The 24418-nt window shown below is 36.7% G+C and overlaps 2 protein-coding genes across 2 annotated transcripts; both read right to left on the bottom strand.

The window, feature by feature from the left end:
• Window positions 1–448: 448 nt before the first annotated feature.
• Window positions 449–4880, bottom strand: LOC131650114 (uncharacterized). Its single transcript, XM_058919846.1, has 7 exons — window positions 4519–4880; window positions 4051–4244; window positions 2757–3957; window positions 2469–2569; window positions 2096–2314; window positions 1132–1992; window positions 449–1029 (listed from the first exon to the last, which is right to left on the bottom strand). Exons 1-7 carry the CDS (start codon window positions 4878–4880, stop codon window positions 449–451), a joined length of 3519 nt encoding a protein of 1172 aa, XP_058775829.1.
• Window positions 4881–8499: 3619 nt separating this feature from the next.
• LOC131650113 (uncharacterized) lies at window positions 8500–10872 on the bottom strand. Its single transcript, XM_058919845.1, has 10 exons — window positions 10732–10872; window positions 10395–10620; window positions 10089–10307; window positions 9903–9993; window positions 9672–9810; window positions 9519–9577; window positions 9209–9329; window positions 8945–9115; window positions 8795–8863; window positions 8500–8715 (listed from the first exon to the last, which is right to left on the bottom strand). Exons 1-10 carry the CDS (start codon window positions 10870–10872, stop codon window positions 8500–8502), a joined length of 1452 nt encoding a protein of 483 aa, XP_058775828.1.
• Between the last annotated feature and the right edge of the window lie 13546 nt (window positions 10873–24418).

Raw genomic sequence — 24418 nt, 5'->3', positions numbered from 1 at the left:
AAAAAGTCGCCAGGTATCCTTGTGTGCCATGAATAGCAATTTAGAAACCTATTCAAATACAACACCCAGTTGCCAAGTAGGTATCAAAAACTCGCCTTGGCATGTGAATTAAATGCATCCAAAAATCACCCTTAGGTGTTTCCTTACTGTTAGTAAACTTCCATAGTTTGTTGTAACAGGAACAAAATACATGTTAACAAAATAAGAACCTTGGTAGAAACTAAAATGTTGTTTAAATCTGATTTAACAAATAATTGTTGACATTGAATAACCAAATATTTGTTAAGGGAATTAACTTCAAAACCAGCACCATATGCTTCAATTGTTTTCCTGCAATGAGAATTGGTAACCCGAATAAGAACTTTGCAATAAAGGGAATTCTTGTATGAGCTTGAATTATAAAGTAAATTGCAAGTATATTTTCACATTGGGGAAGGAAAGAGGATACCTAATTAATGTTCTGGAATACTTCCTTGAACACAACATTGGTGGTAATAGTCAATGCTTCTTTATCTTTGTCATGAATAAGAATCCTAAGACCCTTTTTTGATTTAACTCTAGAGATAGCCACATACAATTGACCATGGCTAAATACTTCTTTAGGTAAAAATAACCCAACATGGTCAAGAGATTGTCCTTGAGACTTGTTTATTGTCATTGCAAATGAGACAATTATTGGAAATTGTCTTCTCACCAATTTAAATGGCCATGGTGATTGGGAAGGAGACAAAGACATTCTTGGAATATAAATGATGTTACCAACATTTTTACCAAAAATGATTTTAGCTTCAATGACATGGTTAGCAAGCCTAGTCACTGTTAGTCGTGTCTCATTGCACAGACCTTCAGATTGGTCTAGGTTGCGCATTAGCATGATAGTCGCACCAACTTTCAACTTGATAGAATGATTTGACAATCCAGATGTTTTGAGTGCATTAAGAAACTCGGGTGTGACATGCTCGTATCCATCAAAGTTATTTGCATCAGATTTGTCAATAGAATCACTGCTAAAATATTCCTTCTCCTCCCCTACAATATTTATTAAAAATACCATATTAGGTAAAATCTATTTAAGTATTACTCATTCAATTCTAATCCGATATTTAACTACATAAAATGTTGTATGAATACCTGGAATAAGAGTTGTGATATATTGGTTGATATCATCCACCACCTCAATTGTTGATGCTAAAATTGCACGACTTTGAAGATAGTTGGAGTCAAGATAATTACTAATACGATCAGGGTATGTATCCTCTACTATAGCTTTAATAGGATCTGAAAAATCTGCAATTAAAAACTCTTCGGGAATACAAATATCAGCATAACCGTCATTAGGCTCGCACATTGTGCCATCACCTATTTGTAAAATCCATTCAGAAAATGCCCTAATGTCTTCTGTTGTAGAAGTAGCCGCACCACTTTGTAACCGCATGTTTTTTGTGAGCTTTAGGACTTTACAATGATCCCAAATATATGAAGAATTGATTGTTGCATAAATAATGTCAGATCTAGTACCTCTTGGTACTACGGGGAGAATTTGCCTGAAGTCACCACCAAAAACAACAACCTTACCTCCAAATATCTTATCTTGACCATGTGTAGTGCCACTCATAATATCTTTCAATGACTTGTCAAGTGCCTCAAAACAATACTTGTTAGCCATAGGAGCCTCATCCCATATTATTAGATCTGTAACTTTAAGAAGCCCAGCAATATCATCTTTTTTGTTAATGTTGCAAATAGAATAATCTAAAGTAGGGACTGGAATCTTAAACCGAGAATGAGCTGTTCTTCCACCTGGTAACAACAAACTTGCAATCCCACTTGATGTAACAGGCAAGACAATTTTTTTCTTAGACCTAAGGGCCGCTGATAAAGTGTTCCACATAAAAGTCTTTCCGGTCCCACCGTATCCATATAAAAGGAACACGCCGCCTCTTTGTTTCTCTACAGCTTCCATGATCTCTTCATAAATGCTTCTTTGCTCATCTATACGGAAATGAAGTAAAATATGATATAATTACATAAGAAATTGAGACTCGGTATTTAAATGTAAACCATAATATAAGAGGCTATTTGTTAGCCATTATACTTGTTAGAGAACCGTATAACCTTGCAAATAGCTGTTGTTGAGCAATAGGATCATATTGACGCTCATCATAAATAAGCCTATTACCCGAGAAGGAAACAACATAATCTTTAGGATATGGCATTGGCTTATAGTCTTTCAATGTTTTGTTGTCATTTTGTAATAGTGTTTCAATAGCCATCAAAGTCAGCTGTTGAAGTTCCTCGTCGATAAGTGTCAATTCTAAGGATGGTTCCATGAAAAAGTTTAGTTACATTAATATGGCAATAAATATTCAAGTTCAAGTATGAATAATAAATTTGCACCACTTTGTATATGAGTTAAGCTGATGGACATAATGCATGTGCACGTATCTGTTTTAATAAACAAAAACTACCAGCAACATGTTCATAGTTAGATGCATTGCGACTGCATATTGGAACAAAGACAGCAAGAAACAATGCAGCATGGTAAATGACAAATAAAGTGAGATTTGACCTACAAATACTAATACATACCAGTATGAATATTATTTGACAGTGTTAAAATTTTTAGAACAAAGAAACTATGTAGAAGAATATTGGAAATCTTTCAAAGTTATTTTATAGTATAATGAAATTCAACAAAGTTAGCATTGACGGTAAAATAATATAGAGAATTTATACCTTGATTTCTTGCCACCAACCGTTGTTCGTAAAGAATACCATCAGATAAATACTTCCAAGACTTTCTCCATACGTGTGCTGGTCGATTCATGGATGAGGACAAAAGCATAGTCACAAATAACTTTCGTAAGAATAAACCTGAACCCCAAACATGTGCCTCTTTGATGGCCTCAATAAATTCTCGATCATCTTGAAGGAAACCCATAGCAAAACATGCCTTTCTAAAAGTCTTATGTTGAACACCATCAACTTTCTTGATGTCATTATAACATAAAGGGCCTTTAACAACAGTTAACATCATTCTTAAATAAAACAATTCACCTGAGCATTGAGGCACCCAACAAAGACGACCAATGGTATACCCTCTTTTCCTTGGCTTCCAACTCCTACTCTGTTTATGATAAACAAATTTAGAAACAAAGTCACCATAAGTTAAAAGCCTTGCCTCTTCAAAACTATTGTTTGCCTCAAACCAAGCTGTAAACATTGATTCGGTAACACTTGGTTTGAGCAGAACATCACCAACTTGCTCGTGTTCTCTGTAGTAAACAGAGTGTTCTCCGTCCAAGTGAAAATACATCCTCTCTACTGCTGGTTTTCTTCTGTGTATGGAATATGCAAATATCCTCCAACATGCCTCACTTGGGGAGATGTATCGACAATCCAAATATTGTTTAATTTCGTCAACATTGTTTTTCTCCGAAGTTGCATCCTTGGACTGGCCTTGTATAACAGCAGAAATTCTGTCTGAACCTTTGTTGATGTATTTGAAAAGGTACTTGATAGAAGTACTTTGATTGCACCATTCCATGTTGATGTGTGCTTCGTACTTTAACAACAAACTTGGGTTGTGCGGTACAACATGTCCACTATGAAAGATTATCCCATTTTTTTCAATTGTTTTTCCATTGTTGCTTCTCCTATAAACTGGATACCCATCATGGTCAACTATAGTGTTAGGTTGAAATTTTTTTGGGTAATATTTGGAGCACTTCCCATCTTTCATGCAAATGGACCTCTGATTTGCCAAGCCACAGGGACCATGAACCATATGAGACTTAACCAAATTGTACAGCCTGAGGTGTTGCAAGGGATCAGGAACTTCTGCACTAATGATCCTGTCAATGTCTTCTGGTCGTGGATACTTGTTGGACGGATGCAGAAAGAGTAGTATATGTGCATGTGGCAATCCTCTCTTTTGAAACTCGATGGTGTATATATCTAGTGATAAAAAGAATACATAAGTTAAAAACGCATATGAATCCACATTAGTATTAAAAAGAAGTACCAGAAAAGTGCTAAGGGACAACTCACATGCGAGTACTTTGCCTAATACACCATTTTTTGTCAAATCTGCTAGTAATTGATCAAACTTGATTTTGAATATTCTTGAAACGATATCCGGTCGATCTTGTGGTTTCAAATGCAGTGGTCCAAGAACTCTATGAATTTCCGGCCAATTAGGATTGCAAGTGAAAGTTATGAACAAATCCGGAAAACCAATCTTACTACAAATAGCCATGCCATCATAGTACAGTTGATCCATAAACCTACGACCGCCAACAAAGGACGAAGGCAAAAACTACTCTTTTACCGATGCTTGAACCTGTAATTTGACTTTGTTCACCCTCCTCATTAAGAGAATTATACTTGGACACCCTAAGTTTCGGTTGATTCTTGTGAATCCATTCTAATTTTTCAGATTCTAACATCGTGTAACCATCGACAAGAAATTGTTGGAACAACCTTCGTGAAGATAACAAAGTCTTAGGTTCAGCTAACCTTGTTTGAATGCGATATGATAGCCATTCTCTTATTGTAAGCCTATTTCGTAAGCTATTCTGATAAATTGGCAAGTCTCTATGGGCAATATTTGGTCTATAACCGTCCTCACCATAGGGAAAAATCAAAGGATATTGGAAGGCCATGTAACTTGCATGGAGCTCGTTGATCCGCTTAAATCCACCTCCTTGGTATTGCATAATTATATCCCTCATTTCTGCTGTGTCAATATCACCGACAACTAAGGCAGCAACTTCAGACACTGTCGATTGGTTATACACTCTTCCATCTGTGGATCTGTCAGCTATGAGTCTCAACTTCAGGTTTTGAGTATCCGCTTCATTGAACCATTGTTTCGCCATTTTAAAGCTCTTGGCATGAGTATTGTGTTCATACATCATTGTAGATAGTTGTTGTACAACTTCTGGATCAATGTTCTTGGTAGTCCTAAGTAATAAAAGCATAAGGAAATGGTTAACAGTATTATGAATAAGATGCATACATGTGAGTAATGACTACATAAATATCCAGCTGCATTATACATCATAATTTCAGTTTATTTTTATAAATAAAACGATTGCATGTTAGTATTATTTATACCTTAGACACTTCATTCGATTGTGGACCTCATTTTCTGTGTCATAAATATACAATTGAGCAAACTTGGGTGTGTCTCCTCGAGAAGGTAACAAACTTCCAATTCAATGGCATGTTTGACCTTGTATCCGTAAAGTTGGTGGTCCACCTCCATTGTTAAAACGATTGTCCAACTTTGCACCTGGCGATGTAAACACGAACATCATATTGTAAACTCTAATATGTTGTTGAAACTTTCTGCTGACTACGTTATCTTGGTCAAACATCAATTTTGCAAGAACTTCTGGAGGTTGTTTTAGTAGTGGTATTTCAACTTTCCCATTGCAACAACACAGCATAAACTTCGGATTAGCAGAATGGGAACTTTTATTCATCCATTCTTGATACCACATCATGGATTTACAATAACGACATTCGATGAGCGGGTCCCCTATGTCGTAATAAGCTACATAATAATAGACAGGAAAAAATTATTATGATATTTGTAAAATAGCAAATGTCAAAAAAATGATATACCTTCAGAAGAACGGGTGTAGTTGTCGTGAATTGTAAAAGGTGCCTCGTTATCTTCAGGTTCGGAACAGAAGTCCTCATCGGATAAATAAGCTAACAATGGATGAAAAAGTGTAATATAAAATATATGAACATGTTTCTTATATATTTCTTTATATAAAACCGTAAATAAGGTGGGAATATTGAACACAGAACTAATGAGTTTGCAATTGACTCACTTGCAAAAGTTCGTAATCGCTATCTTCGTCCGAGTCGCTGTTAAAATCCAAGTTGATTGCAGGGGTAAAAATAGGACATGCTGGCTCTTTTATTTCAGGTGTTATGCCTTTGGGGGGTGACACATGTGATGCTTGATCAGATACATTACATGGCTGTTTCATTGGCATTTGTTGACGACGGTTGTTTTTTCTACTGCTAACACTGCTAGTTGGTCATATTCATGCATGGAAATGGTTGAACACATGCATAATCATTAAGGTCGTGAGTTATTCAAAAAATATTATAATTATCATCAACATTGAAGACAGAGCATATATGAAACTAAGAACTTGTACCTCGTTGGCTGTTGTGCTACAGATATGTTGACAGCTTCATTAGGGGGATTACTATTCAAATTCATGGCAAGGCTTGGTACTCCCAGCTGCTTCTTAGGCCTGCCACGAACAGGTTTTTTCTTTTCGGTATTTCTGTTATAAAATTAGACATAATACGAAAGTCAATAAAAGTTAAACAAACTCTAATTAGTTACATTCTACAGTCATGCTTATTTGGTCATATGAACCTTACATGGGATTCTTGGAAGAACTTCCAGGATCATAGAATTGGTTGGTTGAAAAAATCACCCCATGTTGGGCATTCTCAATTGTAGTTGGTACACCATTCTCATTTGTACAATCAGTAGAAAACTTAGACATTAAATTTGTTCCCAAGGAATCTAAATGGGATGACTTCATGTTATTTCGAAGCACATGTCTGGTTATACTCGGTTCAGAATTCTGCATACGCGCACTCAGCATAATCCCTTCTTCGACAATCTGTGCGATAGTCTTTTGATTCTGAGCCGAGGGAGTGATTTCAGACAAAGGTTGTCTCGTTGTTAAGCAATTAGGAGAATATAACGTATCATTGATTGAATCAGGTTGGTTGGAATTCTGTCTTTGACGTTTTCAACGGTTTTCTTTCATAATAAGCGATCGTCGTGCCCTTGCCTTTTTTCCAGAGATATGCAGGTTATTGTTCTCCATAACTTCCTGTGAATTTCTATACTATCTGCCACACATAATAAAACGGACAATATGTACATAACAATTATATCGGAATTTAAATAATGAGTAGCTGGCCATAACAAATTATTTATCAATCTAAGACAATACTAATGAGATTAAAAAAACAAAGATGCAAACTGATACCAACCTCCCTGCAGATATTAGTGAAATGTAGTGAATATAACAGAATGCAATAACTGTTAAAAGTCAACCCTGAATTTCTATGCTCTTTGATTTCAGTATGCAATATTTCAACTCTATGCAATTGTTCTTGTTTTAATATATTAAAGACACTATTGTTAGGAAAAAAGTCATCATGTTTACTTGTTATTTTTGAAAAGCCAAAACCAAACTAAAGTGAAAAACGCACCAAAATTTGTTTTTCCCTCTAAAAATTTGAATCCCATATTTGTTTGAAATTAATATTATTTTAATTACTATGCTAGTAGTCTCTAGTTAATACTTTTCACAAAATTAGTCAGTTTACAACCATGTGGTGTGATTGCATTCAAATGGCTAAAGTGGTTCATATAAATCCAGGTTTCCAAGCATCAGATTTGACATATATGTTGTGCAGTGAACCGTGTACAGTGAATCAGCAACATTGTATAAAGCAATGAATAATATATTACATAATGTGATGTTACACCAAAAAGTACCAAATTGTTGTACCTGTACCGTGTAAAATGGGAAAAGTATTTTCTGCATTTAGAAGATATACTTGGTACAACTAAGCAAGCTATTTGAAAAAGCAGGAAGCATTTAATGATGAGTTGACATTGTGTATGACTTACTTTATCCAATGCTGCAGAAAGTTGTTGACTGACGACTATGATCCGGTTTGCAAGGGTATAAAGCGACAACCACTCCTTAAAAAGTACGAAATTACATGGAAGGGCTCTGCTGCAAGTTGTTCAATGTGAGGTTCCCAATGTAAAATAAATCTTTAACTCGTCCAATGGCAATGCTGTAACTGCTGTGTTCCTTTAAATGATTCAAAATAGAGCAACATTATTTGAACAATCTACTTTGATATTGTGTTAGTACCGAATCTGTATTAAATTGCAAATCTTAATTTAACTTATGGTATACTCTGGAGCTTTACAGAAAAGGAGCTATTAAAAAAATAGATTTAAAATACCACTACTAAAGTCATGTGATGGAGTGTGTATGGAGTGTGTTTTGTATGGCATGCCCAATGCATTCTAAATCCCAGCAAACTCCCAAAGTCGTGTGAGGTTACACCTATATAATGCCCTCCATCACATGAAAAGCCATAGAAAATGGTCATGGATTAAAGCTATATAAAGTGCAGGTACAAAAGCTATATAAAATGCCATCAAGTTAATTCATATTGTGCAACAACTAAAGTCATATGAAAAGCCAGCAAGTGGATTAACCAAACAGAGTCATTACAAAATAGAGTCATTACAAAATACTAAGATCAATTGATTAGTGGCTCACTTTGGATCATCATGCAATAGAAAGCATAGTTACACCCATAAAACAGGTAGAATATAAAAAAGGGCGGATGAAATCAGTACTAATATATTGTGAAATAACAATGCAGCAAAAAAAGATCCACTTTTGAATTTATAACCCAAGATTACTCCTTCTTGATAAGCTTGATGTTTCTTCCAGTCTTAGCCTTAGTAGCAGATTGTTTAGGAGTCAGATCTTCAGCCTCAATCATCTCATTAACTGATGTTGTTATAGCTCCCCTCTTGGCAGGTGTGCTGCTGGAGCTTGCAGAAGGACTCCAAGCATGGTTTGCAGCAGACGAAGGTTGAGGAGATATCGAAGCTTCAGCAGAAAGTGTCATCTAAGGATGAAATAAATTTTAGTAAATGGAAGTAAATGTATACAAAGTGTAAATAAAACTGTATGCATTAGTCCCTTACAATAGGTTCAGTTGGATTATCATTTAGATCAGAATTGGAGATCTCCAAAACAGGAGCATTTGAGGTATGCTGATAACAAAGTTTAAATCAGAATCACATATAAAGGAACAACCAAAAAAACTTCTTCGATTAAAAGAAACATGTATTTACCTCATACGGGGTTAGGTAGCTCTTTAGTTTGTTGTAAACATTATCCTCATTAAGTATTGTCACAATTGAAAATTGTTTGTAAGATGATTGAAATTTGATACGGAACGCCATTTCCTTATTCAACAAAATGTCAACTTGAGCCGGCCATATTTTTGGGTTGTCTTCTCCATTCTATGCAATCAAGAAAGCCATGAGGTTTGATCAAGATGTTATATGTAGTGAGCTATATAATTAAGCATTTATAATACAAACACAATGACTCACCGCTATCATGAGCAGCCTTAACTCTTTAGCAGACAGTTTAGTATATGGGACACAATCCTTATCCCAAAATACAAAGGTTCCATCAAAGCCATCATATTCAACTTCAACTTCTATTTTGAACCTATCAATCAAAATATAAGAATTATTTACAGGTTGGTCTGAAATAAAATGGAACTTAGAATTAAGAAGTTAGTTTAAAAAAAGGGCTCACTTAGTAATTGGTTCAACATCTTTAACTCCACAGTGACACTCAACTTTCCCTCCAACCGACTTGATAGAAGTCCTACATCCTGGGCAACACTAAAAAAACCATCCAAACCTTGAAGCCTTGAATCGTTTGGTAGTTCCAATAGTAGTTGCAAAACAATCCTAAAATGAGTAATTCAAAACTGTCAAACAATTAATACTAAAATGTTGGATAATAGTTTGAAATTAAACAACAAAAACAAAAACAAAGAAATACCTTTCCTCCTTCAAAAATGTCACGGATAGTCCTGACCTCATTACGGCTAGTCCAATTCTGGTTTGTGGATTGAATGGATGAATCACAAGTTAGTGATAGAGAAAGATTGGATGCATTTGACAAATCAGCTGCTCCAAAACTGTAACATATAAAGAACAGGGATATAATGAGACTTTTAATTGAAATAAGACTTTAAACTGAAATGATACTTTATAAAGCACAGGGATAAACCTGGTTTTGAAGGTTTCCACTTGTGGATGGTCTAAGTTAATCAGGAGTTTCGAGCCATTCCAAGCATTAGATAGACTTGGTAATCCAGATACTGCACCAATGTTTGAAAGCAGGTTGTAATGTTAAGTGGTAGCACACAAAAGTTGAAAAAATAGTTATTAGTGGGATAATAAAAAACATCCAAACCTGCATTTGGCTTACACCAAGCATGAGTCAAAATGATAACTGTGGGACCAACATTTTTGCCAAGAGTAGTGTAGTCCATGAATTGTTTGCTAAAATCACCCCATAAAGCAACCTCAATGGCATTTCCTCCAACGTCACGTAAGGTGATATTGGTACAGGACTTCTTACCGCCACCTGCCATTTTTGTCTTAACAACATCTTGCAAGACACCAATAACATCTATTTCAAAGAAGGGTGAGTCATTAGGTTATTCAAAATAGAAAGCTCATTAATGATAAACAACAAAAACAGCATGAAATAACTAACCATAGAGCATATCAGGCTTGAAATGTCCATTGAGAAAGTTTTCAATGGCATGGAAGTTGAATTTGTGTGGTGGGATGTCCGGTATGTCCACCTTGGTGAGAGTAGTTCCTCCATTAAAGAGAATCTTGAGAGGGTTCGAACACACTTTCAAAGGGCCATCATTAACCACAGGATCCCCATTATACAGATAATAAGTTGCATGCTCTTTGATCTGCTCTATCCAATCCTTAAAATCCCAACGGCTAGTTGTCACATGATTTGGTCACCCTGTGTTTTTTAGGAGAAATAATCAGCAGGATAACATAAATCATAAAAGCTGTAATGATAAAAGCCATACCGTTCCATCTTGTATAACCAACTCTAGGTGTTGATACCCTGCTTTTTCTGTAACAATCCACAGGTCAACGACCCTGATGTGCATTTTCCACACCTGGTTCCCTTTGACCAGCTCCTTAATGAGAATAGGAGCCCTAGACATTGTGCGCGTTTCTGAATCAAGAAATTGTTAAACAACAAATGGTTGACTGATAGTGTAGAAACTCAAGAAAATGCATGAAACTAATGATAAATATGTTATACCACAATAGACACTATGTAACAATAGGTAATCATGTAAGGTATGTGTTGTGAATTCAATACCAAGAACAAAGTATAATGCAAGGGAAGAATAAAGGACAAGGAAGAAGAGGAACACAAGAATTGGTTATAACTGCTATTCTTTCACTTTCTCTTAGAAAATAAGATTACAAGTTTACAAGAATAACAAATAACCTCTCTCACCCTAAATTAGGATTTGCTGCTTAGCAATGATGAGAGACTAGTATGCTATTTATAATAAAACCTAACATACTAACTAATGGGCTTTTTCCACAAGGCCCATTACACAAGCCAACTTAATAAACAATCTAGCTTAACAAATTAGGGTTTAAACACTAAAACCTAATTTAACATGCTAACAACCCTAGCATCTTCGACACAAGCATGTGAACAACCTTCGACTTCATGCTTAACCCTGTCGAACCAAGAAGTTACCCTTCGGCCATACTAGAGTTCGATCCAATATCTCACAAATCTCCACCTTGGATCTAACTCTACAACATCAAGGGAACAAACTAGCTTTCTTCATGCAGCTTTATCAACTGCATACAGTGGAAAAACTTGCAACTCGGCAATGTCTTGGTGATCATATCAGCAGTATTATCTTCAGTCGAAACCTTCAGCACTTGGACTTCTCCGCGCTCGATTACTCCTCTGACGAAATGCAGCCTCACATCAATGTGCTTAGTTCGCTCATGATAGGCTGAATTCTTCGACAGGTGTATTGCACTTTGACTATCACATTTAACAGTGATACCTCGACCTTGAAGTTTCAGCTCCTTCGCAAAACCTTCAAGCCACAATGCTTCTTTCATAGCTTCAGTTAAGGCAATATATTCCGCTTCAGTGGTTGATAGAGCAACAACCTTCTGAAGTGTTGCTTTCCAACTAATTGATGTGCCAAACATAGTGAAAACATATCCAGAAATAGATTTTCTGGAATCCATACAACCTGCATAATCAGAGTCAACATATCCTTCGATTACTGCTTTACTATCTTCACCCAAGGCTCCACCATAAATTAAGACTCTATTCAGAGACTCATTTATGTACCTTAAAATCCACTTCAATGCTTGCCAGTGAGCCTTTCCAGGGTTCGCCATGTACCTGCTTACAAGACTTACTGCATATGCTATGTCGGGTCTAGTACAGACCATAGCATACATCAAAGAACCAACTATATTAGCATATGGGATGCTATTCATATAGGCTCTTTCGACATCAGTACTGGGACACTGATCAATACTCAGCTTGAATTGAGGGTTTGTTGGAGTCACAACTGGCTTCGAATTCGACATACCAAAATTTTCGAGAATCTTTCATAGATATGTCTCTTGAGATAAGCATAACTTCGACTTCTTTCTATCTCTTCGAATGTCAATTCCAAGAATCCTGAAAGCAGCTCCCAGATCCTTCATATCGAACTCCTTATTGAGTTCAGCCTTCACCCTCATCACATCTTCAACATTGTTGCTTGCAATGAGAATATCATCCACATAAAGCAACAAAATAACAAATGAATTACCAGGTCGAAATCTGAAGTAAACGCAGTGGTCGAACTGACTTCTAATGAAACTTATGCGTGCCATGAACTTGTCGAATCTCCTATTCCACTGTCGAGGAGATTGTTTCAGCCCATATAAAGATCTCTTTAGATTGCACACATAATCTTCCTTCCCCTTTTCGACATACCCTTCAGGTTGCCTCATCAGGATCGTTTCATCTAGATCACCATACAAGAACGCAGTCTTCACATCCATCTGTTCCAGTTCAAGGTCGAACTGTGCCACCATGGCAAGCAACATTCGAATGGACCTATGCTTCACAACAGGAGAAAACACATCATTGAAGTCGACACCTTCTTTCTGAGTGAAACCCCTTGCAACTAACCTTGCCTTGTATCTTTTCGACGTCACTCCTTTGATTCCTTCCTTAACTTTGAAAATCCATTTACAGCTGACTAACCTTGCCCCAGCAGGTTTCTTGATCAGTTCCCAAGTGTGATTATCATGAAGAGATTTCATCTCATCATCCATGGCCTTCAACCATTCAGTCTTATTTCGACTCCTCATAACTTCCTTGTAGTCTCTAGGTTCTTCGTCTAGAACCTCACTTGCAGAGATTAAGGCATAAGCTATAAGATCTGCATACCCAAGTCTCTGAGGTGCCTTGATGACTCTTCTCGACCTATCTCTCGACAATAGGTAGTCATCGACAGTTTCCTCATCCTCCTCAGCATCTTCTGCTTCTTCTACGACTTCATCAGGGATATGCAATTCAGCATCAACATGCTCCACCTCAACAGGAATCTCTACCTGTTTCAACTCTTCGTCAGATGTTTCTGTACTTTGACCAACATCATCAGTTTTCTTAAAAGCCATTTCAGCTTCATTGAAAACTACATCTCGACTGGTGATACACCTCCTGTGACCTGGCTCTAGGCACCATAACCTATAAGCTTTGACTCCTTCAGGGTATCCCATGAACATGCATTTCAGAGCTCTAGGTTCGACCTTGTCTTGCCTAATGTGAGCATAGGCTACGCAGCCAAATACTCTCAGTTTGTCGAGATCTGGTGGATGTCCCGACCAAACTTCTTCAGGTGTCTTCATATCTAACGCTGTCGAAGGACATCTATTTATTAGATATGTTTCTGTTGAAACAGCCTCAGCCCAGAACACCTTCTTTAACCCAGCACTAGTCAACATACATCTGACTCTCTCCAAAATAGTTCGATTAAACCTTTCAGCCAAACCATTTTGTTGTGGAGTACCTACAGTAGTTCTATGCCTTGCAATACCAGAGGCAACACAAAAACTATCGAATGCCTCATTGCAAAATTCAAGGCCATTGTCGGTTCTCAACCTCTTGACCTTTCTGCCAGTCTGATTTTCAACCAGAGTCTTCCAACTTTTGAAATTCTCAAAAGTTTCATCCTTAGTCTTCTGGATGAATACCCATAATTTTCTGGAATAATCATCTACTATGGATAGAAAATACCTTGCTCCTGAATGTGATGGACACCTTGCAGGCCCCCAAAGATCAACACGGATGTAGTCAAGGGATCCATGTGTTCTTTGTTTGCCTTTGTTGAACTTCACTCTGCAAGATTTTCCAAGTACACAGGGTTCACAAAACTTCAGCTTTTCGACTTTGTCTCCACCAAGCAGATTTTGTTTCCCTAATTCGACCAGACCCCTTTCACTGACATGGCCCAATCTCATGTGCCAGATTTCTGTTTTCGACAAAGGTTTCGTGGATGCAACATTTGTCGAACCACTTACAACTTCAGCCTCAAGGGTATACAAGCCTTGTTTCTTCACGCCTCTCAAGACTTCCTTCGAACCCTTCATGACTCTTAGGATACTTTTCTCTCCTTGGAAAACATATCCTTTCTTGTCGAATTCACCAAGAGAAAGCAGATTTCTCTTCAAATCAGGAACATACCTGACTTCAGTCAACAACCTTATGGACTCATCATGGAGCTTGAATCTCACAGATCCAACACCTACAATCTTGCAAGCCTTGTTGTTTCCCAGCAATACTGATCCACCATCTTGATCACATAATTCCTCGAACAAGTCTTTGTTTGGAGTCATGTGCCAAGTGCAACCTGAATCCATAATCCACTCCTTCTTAGAGCCACTGCTTGAAACCACAAGAACATCAGATGATTCGAAATCATCTTGAACAATGGCAGCGTTGCCATTATCCTTACCTCCATGATATTTCAGGCATTCAGGGCACACCTTTCTTGTGTGACCCTCCTTCTCACAATGGTAGCATCGAATGCCAGATGCTTCGCCAATGTAAGACTTCGACTGGCTTTTGCCTTTCTTCTTGTCGAACTTACCATCCTTTCGTAAGAGTTTTCCTTTAACGACCAAACCTTCGCCAACAGTTGAAGGTTTATGCTCCTTTCGTTCATTCAAGTCCTTAGAGTACAAGGCTGATTGAACTTCTTCAAACGTCAGGGACTCCCTTCCATACAAGAGAGTTTCTTTGAAGTGAGCATGTGATCAAGGCAAAGAACATAATAGTAACAGCGCTTGATCTTCATCATCGATCTTCACATCAATATTTTCAAGATCAAGAATCAGTTTGTTGAACATATCCAACTGCTCAGCCAATACTTTGTCTTCAATCATCTTGAATGAATACAAAGCTTGCTTCAGGTAGAGTCGATTTACCAGCGGTTTGGTCATATACAAACTTTCAAGTTTCACCCATAACCCTGATGCCGTCGTCTCCTTTGATACCTGCCGGAGAACCTTATCACCAAGGCTCAACAAAATTGCGCTGTGTGCTTTCTCGATCATATTCGTCTTCTCCACTGCCGTCAATTCTGCATTCATGGCTGCCTCTCCCTTCAACGCTTCCAAACAACCCTGCTGAACCAGTAGGGCTTTCATCTTCAAGCGCCACAAACCGAAATCATTCACTCCGGTGAACTTTTCAATCTCATACTTTGTTGAAGGCATCTTCTCCACGCTCACCGCACCAATTTGTTGTGAATTCAATACCAAGAACAAAGTATAATGCAAGGGAAGAATAAATGACAAGGAAGAAGAGGAACACAAGAATTGGTTATAACTGCTATTCTTTCACTTTCTCTTAGAAAATAAGATTACAAGTTTACAAGAATAACAAATAACCTCTCTCACCCTAAATTAGGATTTGCTGCTTAGCAATGATGAGAGACTAGTATGCTATTTATAATAAAACCTAACATACTAACTAATGGGCTTTTTCCACAAGGCCCATTACACAAGCCAACTTAATAAACAAGCTAACTTAACAAATTAGGGTTTAAACACTAAAACCTAATTTAACATGCTAACAACCCTAGCATCTTCGGCACAAGCATGTGAACAACCTTTGACTTCATGCTTAACCCTGTCGAACCAAGAAGTTACCCTTCGGCCATACTAGAGCTCGATCCAATATCTCACAGTATGAAAAAAAATATAAAGTCATCCATTAAAAAAGTCTCAGTTTTTTTTGTAAGTCTAAATCTCTGTATAAACAAATTTAAAGTATCTGTATAAGGCCATCCATTCAAGACATACTGAAAACACGAATAAACAAAAGCAAAAAGCGAACAGGTACATTTTAAAGAAAACAAACTAGAAAAGTATGATACATCAAAAAAAATGTAAACAACAAACTCAGTCTTAAAAAAAACACGAAAGGTTGCGTGTTTACGGTAACCCACCGAAACCAGAAAGAAAGAAAACATTTTGGAAAAAAGAGACGAAGAAACAAAGACAGAAAGAAAACAAACTCAGTCTTAAAAAAGAACACGAAAGGTTGCGTCTTTACGGTAACCCACTGAAACCAGAAAGAAAGAAAACATTTTGGAAAAAAGATACGAAGAAACGAAGAAAGAAAGAAAACATTTTGGAAGACTAAGTTTCTGAAACCAGAAAAGCAATATAAGAAGAAACCCAGAAAAGAAATACTCCAAGATATGAAAAAAGCACGGAGAATCGTTACATTTCAAAGCAATATAACCATAAAAATATGAAAAGCCAACAAAATATGTAAACTACAAACATTTAAAAGGAAGGAAAAAAAAGGTAAACAACAATATCAGGAGCAATGTCTTACCCGGGTCTGTTCTTCAGCTAAGGAGTTGTGCAGAGAAGGAAAGGCTAATGAGAGAGAAATGTTGACAATGTTTGAAGAAGTAGGAGGAGTCGTTTGCTTATGTTGGAGGGAAATAGAATGAAAACGTTGGACCAATTAGAATTGAGCACTTGTTGATTTGGGTGATAAAAGTAGGAACTTTCCATAACATATTTAGTTGATTACGTTTTTATCCAATTGGTAGTGCAAATGAAATTTAAGTGAAGGGTAATTTGGGTAGTTTGGGCAATCTCTTGGTAAAGGCTTGATAGTAGATTAGTTTTATACAAAAATATAAGTCAAAAAAAAAATATCGAAATTAGTAGTTTCTTCTGGCATGTGTTGTTAAAAATTACAAGTGAGTGTGGGAAAAATAGTCTCACATTAAATAGGAATATGGTCAGGGACGGATCCATATATATGAGAATGGGGCTCAAGCCCCCACACAGTTTTCAATTTCATTCACAGTATTATATTATTATTTATTTAGCCCCCATTAAATCACACTCATTCAATTATAATAAAGTCATATTTTAACTCTTTAATTAAAACCTCCACATACTTATTCTCCTTAATTTATAGGCATTTTCTCCTTTCACTTTCTATTAGTTTTATTTTATCATATAAAATTTTGATTTTTAATGTGTATAATTATAAATTTTGTTTTTTATTTCTTTAATAATTTTATTTTAATCCATTTAATTTTAGCTTTTTATTTCTGCTACAAAAGTAAGTTTGAAAGATTTTTTTTGTTATACGTTTTATTAAAAATGTAAGTATCTGATATGCCTAAGAGGGGGGTGAATTAGGTTTTTCAAAAATAATCGGTTTTATGAGAATATCTTTACTAATTTTTGGTTAAGTGTTTGAAGGCTTTTGATGGTTTTTATCTTTTTCTTGGTAATGGTAATGAAAGCGGTAAAAGCGAAAAGATAAAGAACACAACGATATATACTGGTTCCCCTCACAATCCGAGAGTACTCCAGTCCCCTTTCAAACACGAAAGAGATTTCACTATAGTTAGAATGATTGTACAAGCCTATGCCTACTATCTAACCTATAGGGTGATCAAAGGTTCTTAAAACCTTTAAGATCAATCAACACTAATGTGGATGAAGAACAATCCTCTTCAAACACACCACTTACTTCCAACAATCCTGGATAGTAAGGAAACAATATTCTTTGAATTTTTACAAGAGTTTTTGTATGAAGTTTGTAAAGCAATATCAATCTTGGATTGATCTTCTTCTTCAAATAAACAATTCTCAAAATGAATATAAGTGTTCACAATGTATGCATGAAACTTTGAATGAATTTTCAATGAAAATGTGTATAGAAAGTTTCACTTGAAAAAGAGTATTTGATGAACACTTGGAAATATTGAAGGATGAAGAATATATAGTTTATGAATTGTTAATGAAGAAGGTGATTAATGATTATGAAAGATGTAGTATTTATAATGTGTTAAACACCTCTTTGAATGGTTATTTTTCCATGAAGCAATGCAATGATTAAGTGGTAAGAAAACAAATTCGTTTGAATGAAATCATGCAATGGAAAAACACACTGGTTCAGTAGGAACCGGTTCCTACCCGGGACAACCCGGTTCCTGCTGAACGTTACAACAAAAATATTTGAAATTTGAACTGAGGAACCGGTTCCCACCTAGGGACAACCCGGTTCCTAGTAGTAAAACACAGAGGTGATGAAACTGAGAATGCTGGGAACCGGTTCCCCCATAGGGACAACCCGGTTCCTAAAACCTTTATTTTGAATTTTACATATGAAAAAGGTTTTAAATGAACTCTTTAAAATATGAAACTTGTAGATGATTATGATATGCATGGAAATATATTTGTGAACAATTATATGTCAAAGTGAGTATTGTTTATACCTTTGACGTTTTAGCTTGATTCTTGACTCTTCCCAATTTCTTCAAGACTTTGAAATGATGTATCTTTGCTTAATACTTGAAATTCTTTTTGCACATCCTTTATGAAAGCTTGATGTCCATATTGTCTTCATCAAAACCAATTACATTTGAGAAGCTTGCAATTACATTCTCCCCCTTTTTGATGATGACAACCAAGTCTTGAAATGTTTTGAAAAAATAAGTTGTTTTGTGCTTTGAACATATGTTGAATAATGCAAGGCTCCCCCTATGTTAGTGACTCCCCCTAAATCCATGATTTCTTTGATTTATGGTGATGAGTTCATTTGATGTTATGGCCTGCATTTCTCTTTTAAAAACAAAACAACAACAAAACACATGCATATTTCTTCTCCCCCTTTGTTATTATCAAAAAGGATGGGGAAAAATAGAGAATATATATGAAACATAACACAATTTTGAAACAACATAAACATAACATAATTAAACGATACGAAACGTATTTTTGACGTTTACAACACAAACATAAATAATCCTAAACATCACGAAACATAAATGGAACAATGTCTAGAAAACATAAATAAAAAAAATCAACAATAAAATAGAACATAGTAATAAAGAGAACATAATTTAATCACTTTCATTCATTTGCTCTTCATCATCATCCTCTTGTTCATCTTCTTCTTCACTTCCTTCCTCTTCCTCATAATGAGCCAAGATCCGCCTTTGAGTCCGTTAAATTTCACGCATTTGTCTCCTCATAAGATTATGCTCATAGTTGTTCTCCCACTTGTTATCATCAATGGAGGTTTGAATGGAGCAAAGCTTGTTGAACATCATCTCCATTGTATAGCCACCTTCGGGAGGTTGAGGAACTTGTGGCACGGTTGGCTCAAAATCAACTTTGTAGAAGAATCTACCTTCACGATCCGTAACAATTCCGGTATTTTTAAGAGCGGTAGCGGTGGTGATAGCACACTCTTGTTCATCCATATTTTTCTTCGGTTCCCTTTGGAGGAGAACACCGGCATTCCGAACAATGTGAGAAATTGCCCTTGCATATGGTAAGCCTCCTTTAAGGGAAGTCATAAGTTGCATGTGGCGCATAATTGAAAGATCCCAATTGACTTCAATGCCACGTCTTAGAGCAACCAAGACCATTAATTCGAACTCATTGACCCTGGAATGGTTAGAATTATTTGGAAACAAAGCATAAGCAATGATAAGATGGAGCATCCTATCACTTACCGAGAGACTTGAACCGAACATGTTAAACTTGGTAGCAAGTTGTTGGCGAACTGTATCTCGTTGAGTAGGTCGGCACATATCAACAAAAGTATCAATCTTACTATATGGTTGCCAGTCCTCCGGAATGTTACCTTGAAGGAGCACTAAACCCTTAGATGGAATTCCTAACACTTTTCTGAATTCCTCAACATCTAAACATATTTCTTTATTTGAAACTTCAGACAACAAAGTGAAATCATCAAACTCATCGGTCACTATCTTAAGGTTATGATAAAATTCTCTAACCAAATCCGGGTAATAATCACCATGGTCAAGCACAAAATTAGCTACCCCTGCATTAGCTAGTCTAGCCGGAAAATTGAAGTTGTGATTAGGAAAGTCAGGGAGATTACCGTACTTTGCCAGAAGGAGTTTCCGACTACGAATGTTGAATGTGAGTCTCCGACTCTTGACAGTTGGATGGATCTCTTGAGGTTCTTCACTTGTCTCACCAACTTTGCTCTTCCCCTTAGCATTTCTTGTAGCTCTTGGTGGCATGGTTGAGAGTTAGGGTTTTGGTTTAGGATATTTGGATTTGTAGAGTGGAAGATGATTTGAGTGAGATATGTGAAAGAGTGGAGGATTATATAGAGTTTTGAGGTAGTGGGTAATTTAATTTTGAGAGTTATGGTGAGATAATGGAGTTTTAATTTGGTTTGACAATGGAGGTGGAAGGGTTGAAGAAGATGAAAATGAATGTTGAATGAGAGTGAATGTGAGTAAATGAGTGTAAATGTGTGGTGTTAAGAGATATAGTATGTATTGAATAAAAATAAGATAAGTAAAGAAAATAACAAAGTAATGCTAGCCACACAAATTAATTTCGTAACAGCCACTAGATAAAAGAAAATCTGGAAAAAATCTACGTGGGAACCGGTTCGCCCCACATGGGAACCGGTTCCTGAGACACACAAAAACTTCGCTTCTGGTTTTTACTATGGGGAACCGGTTCCTCCCTACATGGGAACCGGTTCCTGGACAGAAAAAAATCCAAAAACTTTAATTTTATGAAATGGAAGGGATATATATCATACATAAACATTCAAGACATAATATATGAACATTCATAAAGCACCTTTTGACACAAAAAAATGTTAGAAATGTGTACCTTTTGATTTATGATAATGAAGAACACATTTAAACATCACCTTTGTAACACCCGTATATTTTAATTTTTAATTTAAATGGAAATTTAATTAATAATTAGAATTATTGGTGGTTTGTGGAATTATTTGGAAAGAGTTATGAGATGGGCTATTGGGCCATGTGTGATGTTAAGGAATGAGGGGGTGTTATGTTAGTAAAGGTCTTATTCCAATTAAAGTTTATTTTATAAAATAATAAGAATTGGGAATAAGGGAAAGGAACGTGAAAAGCAGAGCAGAAGAGAGGAGGGATTGGAAAGCGAGTACGTGAAGAGGAGCAATGGAGGGAGAGACCAATCAAGAGCTCTTGGCTAAGGTAAGGGGGGACTCTCCGGTTATCATCTATTATCGTATTCTTGGATAATAATATTGATTAGGGATGTTGTTGAGTCAATTGGATTATATGATAGATTTAGGGATTGGGTAGAATTGTATGGTGTTTGATCCCTATGTTTTCCCTATGTTTGAATCCATGATATCTATGTTGTTATGATCTCAATTGATGTGTAATTGATGTATTATGAGGTGTTTTTCGTGTTGTTTGTGCATTCTATTTTCCTAGATTCGTACTGGTATGAATTGGGTGAATTGGAATGTGTAGAATGCTGTTTTCTGCAGGTTGGGGTTTCTGAAATCGCCGGTTCGCGCCGCGTGCACAGGGTTGGCGCCGCGAACAGGTGGGCAGAATGCCAGGAATTTGTGATACGCACAGGTCGCGCCGCGTACCTGTGTTAGCGCCGCGAAGGCGTACTTGTTTTCTCGTATCGCGCCGCGTGCATAGGTTGGCGCCGCGAACGTGTCTGTGTAGTTCAGGTCGCGCCGTGAACCTTGGTTGCGCCGCGTGCTGTAGCGATAATTGTTTTATCAGAAAAGTTAATTGATGTGTAACTTTCGAATCGTAGGTCCGTTTTTAGTGCCGTTTCGAGCACGATGAATCTTATGAGATAGCCTACGTGTTTAAATGATGAAATGAGGTGTGAACCCAATTATTTTTAAATATGATTTTATTTCTTGATGAATGATGTATTGTACATATATGTGATGAGATGTGTTAAATACATGCTATGTTGAAATATTAATCATGTGACGATTTGTTTGATTGGATGATGTATTGTTGACATATATGATGAAATGTGACAATATAAGATGTTGTTTTGAAAACGTTATGATGTGATGATTTGTAGAGAATTGTATGATGTTGATTGATTTGTTTTGGAATGATGTGGGTACATGTGTGTTCTTCTTATTGATGATGATGATTGATGTGGACACATGTATGTTCTTTAATGATGATGATGATGATGATGATGATGATGATTGATTGTATTGAATGATGCTAATGTATATAAACATACTTTGATGATAATGATGATGTTAATGATGATGATGAAATGAGTATTTGATGATGTTACTCATTAGACTTGACGATGGTATAAGTATGTTGTATATGTTGCATTCATTCATGTGCATTGATGATACTGTATCCATAAGGGTGTGTTGGATCAGTGAAGGGCATGATTCCCACTGTGTGGAATCTGTGCTGGCAGGGCCGTATCTGGATGATGTTGGATCGGTCATGGGTTATTCCCATTGATGATGTTGGTACCACATGCATAGTGTCAGTTCATACATATGCATACTTTTATAACATGATTGGAAGTATTCCAGTGTTATAAATATTGATGATGTGTTGGTTGTGTGTTTGTTGAATTAATGTTGAGTATGATTGTCTGCTTGCAAGATGTGTTCTGTTAACGTTTGTGTAAACGATGGATGTTCCTGATAATCTGAATATGATGAAATTGGGTGAATAATATAACTATGATGTGTTGTTATTTAAGATGCAATAACATTTGTTAACTGTGACGAGACTCACCCTTACTGTTGACATTTTCAGATTGAGGATAGCTGCTTTCGACTTGGTGAGGATTAGCTCATAAGTCAGTGTATTAGTGTAGCGTCAGGTGTCATGCTCTGATATTGTAACACTGGGGGAACGCTAGTTTAGAGTTTATGATGATACTCTATCGTGTTGTGAATGTATTAAATTATGTGGAATATTGCATAGATGATGTTATGCTATCCAGTTGATGAATTTTCCGCTGTGTAACATGAGATGTTTATGAGTTATAATGAAATGTTCCTTAGTGAAAGCATGACAATGGATTTATGATAAAATTTGTGTTAATTGTAATTGTGGCACCCTTGTGTTCATGTTTTACTCTGAATTATTTTATTAAATTCCGTGGGGTTTAGAAGGGTGTTACAATAGTGGTATCAGAGCAGGTCGGTCCGTCCGGCCAATTGTTGAGTCAGTCGAGTTGCGCGACAGTTGTATATTGTCGGCATTTTACTCCTTGGTACGCGACATGTGAGTGAATCACTGTCGGTACTTGGTTGTTTGTTGCAGGTGTTGGATTGAGACAAGTGAGGGAGAAGTTTGGCTTCTTGGTGATGTTTCAGTTGTAAGCCGATTGATTCAGTAGGCTGTTGTCGGCAACAGTGCAAGCGTTGTGGGAATTTGTTGTTTCCCGAATTGAAGGTGGCTTGGAATTAAGATTTGACTGGTAATTAAGTTGGAACATCTTGAAGGAAGATGATTAGAGGTATTCGGTGATTATTTGTAGGAGAAGAAAATTGGAAATTGCGATGTGTCAGCTCTGCTGGTGTGATGCGAAGTTGTCAGTTGAGTAGCCTTGGGTCTTGGAAGAGGATCAGTTGCAAGTTTGCAAAGAGGATTGTTGTAGTAACGTTCCAGAAATCACACTTCGGCGATGGGATGTGTTGCTCAAGTTATAATAATGCTTGGAAGTGAAGAGATACAATAAGGGGCTGTTTGGAATGTGATAGAGTTGAAGAGAATGAGTTTTGGAGGGAGATTTTCGTAAGCAAAACGCAGGAAAATTGCTGAATAGCTGCGGAACTTCGAAAATTCATAACTGGAGTTCTGGGCATCCGAATTGAGTTTCGTTTGAAGCGTCGGAAAGCTAACGAGATGAACCTTGTTATAAAAATGGTTGCAGCAGCTGTGACATAATTAATTGTGACAGGATGACGTTGGAAAGAGGTGAAGTTGCGGTTACTCTTGTTCTTATAACTAGACTTGTTTATTGGTACTGCACGAGATGTCAGTGTCAGTGTTGAACGGACTGAAGGAATAATTAGAAGGTTTGTTAAGGAGTAATTTTAAGAATTGAATATAGCATTTGAGGAGTTTTGGATATATCGTATAGAGTGTCGCTGCATGATGTCAGTGTTGCATTTGTTTTGGGGCAATGATTGGAAAATCCATATCTTGAGTTCCGAGTGTCCGATTAATGTGCCGTTTGAACCCACGAAGAGGTGGAATTATTTTCTACATTATGGAAGAGTTATAAATACAGTAGAAGTGATCCTATGAAGGGATATTCTGAATTCGGTTAAAGAGGTGTGGAACTTGTTGAATAGGGATGCCTACTACCGATTGTTTGAAACAA

The sequence above is a fragment of the Vicia villosa genome, linkage group LG2 (genome assembly GCF_029867415.1).
Source record: "Vicia villosa cultivar HV-30 ecotype Madison, WI linkage group LG2, Vvil1.0, whole genome shotgun sequence".
NCBI lineage: Eukaryota > Viridiplantae > Streptophyta > Magnoliopsida > Fabales > Fabaceae > Vicia > Vicia villosa.
Note: the sequence above shows the minus strand (reverse complement) of the source record. Positions and strands in the feature narration are given on the sequence as shown.

Coding starts and splice junctions, on each gene's coding strand:
- LOC131650114 (XM_058919846.1), bottom strand. CDS start 4,880: ATGGCGAAACAATGGTTCAATGAAGCGGATACTCAAAACCTGAAGTTG. Junction 1,993..2,095: donor GTTATACGGTTCTCTAACAA/GTATAATGGCTA, acceptor ATTTCCGTATAG/ATGAGCAAAGAAGCATTTAT. Junction 1,030..1,131: donor TATCACAACTCTTATTCCAG/GTATTCATACAA, acceptor TAAATATTGTAG/GGGAGGAGAAGGAATATTTT.
- LOC131650113 (XM_058919845.1), bottom strand. CDS start 10,872: ATGTCTAGGGCTCCTATTCTCATTAAGGAGCTGGTCAAAGGGAACCAG. Junction 9,330..9,518: donor AAGGCTTCAAGGTTTGGATG/GTTTTTTTAGTG, acceptor TTTGATTGATAG/GTTCAAAATAGAAGTTGAAG. Junction 9,116..9,208: donor TAAGGCTGCTCATGATAGCG/GTGAGTCATTGT, acceptor TTGATTGCATAG/AATGGAGAAGACAACCCAAA.